The 5,538-nt window shown below is 43.5% G+C and overlaps 1 protein-coding gene across 1 annotated transcript; it reads left to right on the top strand.

Annotated features, from left to right (window-relative positions):
- Positions 1 to 2,175: 2,175 nt before the first annotated feature.
- Positions 2,176 to 3,105, top strand: LOC309558359 (taste receptor type 2 member 116-like; the record flags this gene model as incomplete). The annotated part of the gene is made up of 1 exon (XM_082261426.1): positions 2,176 to 3,105. One exon carries the CDS (start codon positions 2,176 to 2,178, stop codon positions 3,103 to 3,105), a length of 930 nt encoding a protein of 309 aa, XP_082117552.1.
- Positions 3,106 to 5,538: the final 2,433 nt, after the last annotated feature.

Below are 5,538 nucleotides of genomic sequence, written 5' to 3'. Positions count from 1 at the left end.
TATCGTAGAGTTTGCTAAAGACAACAACATCATCAGCAGTAATCAGCACGGGTTTACAAAAGGGCGTTCTTGTCAAACCAATCTCTTAGCATTCTACGAGGAGGTAAGCTGTGAGCTAGATAGGGGCAGACCAGTGGATGTGGTGTACTTGGATATCGCTAAGGCGTTTGATACAGTTCCCCACAAGCATTTAATTTATAAAATAAGGTCTGCAGGTATCAACAGCAGGGTTTGCTCTTGGATACGAAACTGGCTAAAAGGGCGTGTCCAAAGGGTGGTAATAAACAGCGCATACTCAGACTGGTCTGAGGTAGTAAGCGGGGTCCCCCAAGGCTCAGTCCTAGGCCCAACCTTGTTCAATTTATTCATAAACAACATTGAGGAAGGGATCAGTAGTTCGTTATCAGTTTTTGCAGATGACACAAAATTGGGCAGGGCAATAACAGCACAGCATGAAGCAGATATCCTACAGAATGACCTGGACAAAATAACGGAGTGGGCAACGACATGGCAAATGAGGTTTAATGTGGAGAAGTGTAAGGTTTTGCACTTGGGGACTAAAAACATAAAAGCACAATACATGTTAGGGGGGGAACCCTTGGGGGAATCAAAAATGGAGAAAGATCTGGGAGTCTTGGTTGATGATAGATTAGGCAACAGAATGCAATGTCAAGCGGCAGCTGCCAAAGCCAGCAGATTATTAGCATGCATAAAGAAAGGGATGTTTTCCAGGGATAAGACTGTAATCCTTCCACTTTATAAAACTCTGGTCCGACCGCATCTGGAGTATTCTGTCCAGTTCTGGTCACCAGTCCTCAGGAGGGATGTGTTGGAGCTGGAGAGAGTCCAGAGAAGGGCAACTAAACTAATTAGGGGATTGGAGGACCTTAATTATGAAGAGAGGCTGCAATCGCTCGATTTATTATCCCTGGAGAAGAGACGTCTGAGGGGGGACATGATAGCAATTTATAAATATCTTAATGGGGATCTCAGCTTAGAAAAAAAGCTGTTCATTTGAATGAATTGCATGAGGACTCAAGGACATACAATGCGGTTAGAGGAGAAGTGTTTTAACCTCAGGCAACAAGGGAGGTTCTTTACTGTTAGGGCTACAAGATTGTGGAATTGTCTACCACAACAGGTGGTATGGTGGCTTTCAAGAGACTCTTGGACTTACATCTCAGGGATCAGAACATTCAGGGCTATGTGAGATGATTACAGCCACACACACCTACACAGGTTGAACTGGATGGACTATTGTCTTTATTCAACCTCACCTACTATGTAACTATATGTAACTAAGTACAGTTAGGTTGAAAACACTTTCCCTACCTAACTAAATAACTCCTATCTCACCCTACACACAGTGGATGAGATAAGAGTTAGGGAGAGTGTATTCAGCTTAAGCAGGTTTGGTGGTGTAGGTGGTAGAATACCAGGCTTGCAATGATAAGAGCTGTGAGTGCAATTCCCCCTGCCAGCCAGTGATTTATTTATTGGAATTCAGAAGTCAGAGAGTCCCTGATAATGCAGGAACTCGAAGTTCCTGCGAAGAAGCCCATTTGTCATTCAACGAACGAGGGAACAGCCAATGTTCCTTACGCTCGACTCAAACTCGAAGCTCATCCCTTTCCATCACACATCCATGAAAGTAATTCATCAATTAACAAATAATAATGGTTAACAGGTGAAATGAGATGAACATCCTTTGCTATAAGTGGACAGAAAAACAACAGAAAAGAACTCAAGAACAAAACAATTTAAGAAGAACTCCAACATCCATTCTGAATATAATCTGACTCCAATGTGTGCTTGTATAAAATCTTGTCTTAACAGTGTCAGTTGTTATTTCCATTATAAACCTTGATTTGTGATGTCAGGATCTTCAGTCAATGTAGGGTCTCCTCATATATGGCCATGTAATATCGATTACCTGTTTTTGCTTAATTGGTTTAGTCAACTAGAACCTGAAGGCTGACAGGATGTGGCTTTGCATCTATTCAAAGTATAACAAAGATCATTGTGCTCAGAAGGCAGATTTCCATCTCATAATTTTCCTGTTGTCAGCACAGATAGGACATCAGGCTTCTGCATGTGAGTAAATTCCTCTTTACAAAACAGGAAAACCACCATAAAAAGCTCTAACTTTTATAAATCTCTTCAGCTATCATCACCATGGTTAATGGAAACTCCTTCGCACATGCTTCATACTTGGTGGCCAGTCTAACAATAGTAGCTGTAGAGGTCTTGATTGCATTGCTCGGGAATGGCTTCATTGTGGTGGTGAATGTTCTTGACTGGTTAAAGAACCGGCGTCTGAAGCCTGTAGATCACATTCTGGTTGCCCTGGCCCTCTCCAATGCTGCATTTTCATACATTAATGGAATCGGTGTCTTCTTGACCTACACATGGCCCCGTATTTTTCTGGTGGACTATGCATATCCAGTGACTTTCGCTTTTGTGACCCTGATGGCTCTTTCCAGTTTGTGGCTCACAGCATTGCTCTGTCTGTTCTTCTGTTTTAAGATTGTGCCTTTTAAATCCTCATGCCTCGCCAAGTTAAAGATGTCCATGGATTCTTTAGTGGTTTGGCTCATTCTGATCTTTGAGGTGATAGCTGCCTCTTGCAGTCTCCCGGTGATATGGTCCTTCAATAGACCCCTGCCACAGAATGTCACAACTGCCCAAAATGCCAGTCAAATGATTCCATTAGAGATGGACAACAGATTGTTTTTCTTTGTTCTTGGCATCAGCAGCTGCTCCTCTGCAATCATCGTCATAGTCTCCTTAGTCTGTATAATCTGGTCACTGTGTAGACACACATATCGAATGAAGAAAAGGATTTCTCCAGCAGATGACTCACTGCTAAAGGCACATTACGGTACTGCCAAAACAATTCTGTCTCTTCTCCTGATCTATGTTCCATTTTATACATTTAGGATCCTAACCACCTTTGTCATTCCATTTAATTCTTTTCCAATATTATCTTGGATTGATACATGGATAGTAATGTCTATACCCCCTGCTGTTTCTGTTGTTCTTATCTTCGGAAATTCCAAACTTTGGCTAGCACATCAAAAGTTGAGGTCTTTTATGTTGTCTTAAAGGATAAGTTCCCCTTAAAATAAATAAATAAATAAATTCACATTTTTTTTTTTTTTTTACCTGTAAGAGCTTGGAAAGCATTGCACTCATGATCAGCAGATCATGGGTGCAATGCAGGGCTCCTTCAGACTGTCAGTGTAAGCTGTCTGCATCATACCTCATAGAGGTAGGCATTTACACAATGACAGGAAGAATTGATGAACTACCAGAGCGCTCAAAAGCTCCCTTGTAGTTCATTGAGGACTACAAGCCAGTGGCGACCCGTCCACCAGGGGCGCAGGGGCACTGTCCCCCCTATGCATGCATCCGACCCCCTAATCTACATGCAGGGTGCAATATGCAGGATTCCAATATTTTTTTTTTTGAAGCACGTGATTAGAGCCAGAGGCTCTAATAGGCGTCAAAAAAGGGTGGGCTCGGGCCGCAGAGCACTGTGCCCTGAGCCCACCCAGTTGTGTGACAATAGCGAATGAATATTCGCTATTGCCACACTAAGTCTCCTCCTGGCCAATCAGGAAGTGCCCATTTCCCGATTGTCCGAAAGGAGAAACCATGCTATTGGCCAAGGAGGAGAGAGGAGACGCAGGGGAAGCCCACGGAGGAGACCGAGGGGGAGTGAGCCGTTGACCGGGGGGGGTTAGGTGTGCGGGCTTGAGCTGGTGTGGTCCATGGGGGCTATTGTGTGGTCTGTTTGCCGCCCCCCTCCCAGTCCATGGAGCACAAGCCGCCCGCCACTGCTATAAGAAAATCTGTAAATGAATGATGTGATCATATAGGTGAAGCCACATGCGGCCGCAATCTTTCCAAATTGTGGCAGTGGCTGCAGGGAGAAGTTCCCGAGCCCACTGTCACAGTTATCGAGGGGCAGCTGCAAGAGTGGAAAAATGTTGCATTTTTTGCTCTTAAAGATAGAACATGTTCCCATAGGTGAACTTATCCTTTAACAACACAAAGATGAATTCCACTGCTCAAAAATCTTTACCCTCGCAGTGGGTCCCCCTCCCCACTGTATACTATACCAAGGGGATGATGAATATGGTCATATACTTACTCTAACCCTCACTCCTGCAGGGTTCCTCCTCTTTGTTAAAATTCTCCCCCAAAACCTCTTTCCCTTCCTGCCCGACCAGTTGCAGCTTAATGAAGTCATCCTCTACGATGCCGAACCATTAGTCCTGCTTTGTATAGTGAGACACTAAGAGCACTTTGGAAGGGAGTGATGGTTGCTGGGGGGAATGAGGAATAAGGAAAGTATATTATCTTATCTATCATTCCATAGGCACAACAAATAGTTAACCCTTGCAGAAGGAAGGGGGTCTACTTTAAATGTTAATATTTTTTTGTTCATTCCCGGAGTTTTTTTTTTAATTCAAAATGACTAAAAGTAATATAAGAAGGGAACATTAGGAATGGTGTGGAGAAGTGTATCAAACATTTTGAAAGAAAAGAGGTTCATTTGTTATGAAATTACCAATCGTGAACGGAAAGCACCCCCCATATGTGAACAAGCAAGAGCAAGAGTTTGGGCAGCTAGAGAAAGAAGGTTAGGATTAAGCAAAGTTTTTTGTGAAACGCGTCAACTATGTTGCTGTCTTCCTGTATGGTGATGTTTTGATGTCCTGTGTGGATTTTATGAAGTTCTCTGAAGTTTGGAGTGCGGCCACCGTTCCTCGCATACTTGGTAGCTGGAGAATGAACACCAGAAACGAAAAACACTAAAGTTGGCAAGTTTTTCCTCTGTAGTTCTTAAAACAAGGGAAACAAGTTTTAAGGTATTTGCAAGGAGGAATATATCCCGGTAATGGCTAAGAAGTGTCAAGGGGAGGTGTCCTGTTTATGTTGGAGGAGATGTGGAGAATTAGGCACCTTGGGACACATATGGTGGTATCGCCCATCAATAAAAGTATTTTGGGAAGGGATAACACAAAATAGCGGGTAAGCGGGTAGGGTGGGATCCTTGGAAGTATCTATTTCACTTTACGGAAACATCATTGGTCCAGTACAAGAGATCTTTATTACCCTATTTACTGAACGCAGCTAAAGGATTAATCGCTAAATAGTGGAATACACAAAATAAACCTAGTACTGTGGGAAGGGTCTCAAAGGTTGATGGTATATGTGAAGTTGAAGTAAAAATGCATGCATAGGCGTGTGCAGAGGGTGTGCCAGGTGTGCCTGGGTGCACCCTAATCACTATGTGCAGTGCCGATTACCCCTACTGCCTGGACTTCCCCCCCTACCTTGTTGGCCTCCCGGACCTGCAGTGCTACTGGCTTCCCTCCTCTCCTTTCCTCCTGGCCTGCTGAGGGGGATGTTTCAGGGGAAGGGCTAGTATATCATTTACCAGCCCCTTCCTTTTCAAAATGAACACACTCGCTCACTGTGTCCATTCATATCTAAATCTTAATAAACTGTGTTTACTATGCTTTAGTT

Source organism: Pelophylax lessonae (genome assembly GCF_965119305.1).
Source record: "Pelophylax lessonae genome assembly, chromosome: 6".
In the NCBI taxonomy this organism is placed as follows: Eukaryota; Metazoa; Chordata; class Amphibia; order Anura; family Ranidae; genus Pelophylax; species Pelophylax lessonae.
Note: the sequence above shows the minus strand (reverse complement) of the source record. Positions and strands in the feature narration are given on the sequence as shown.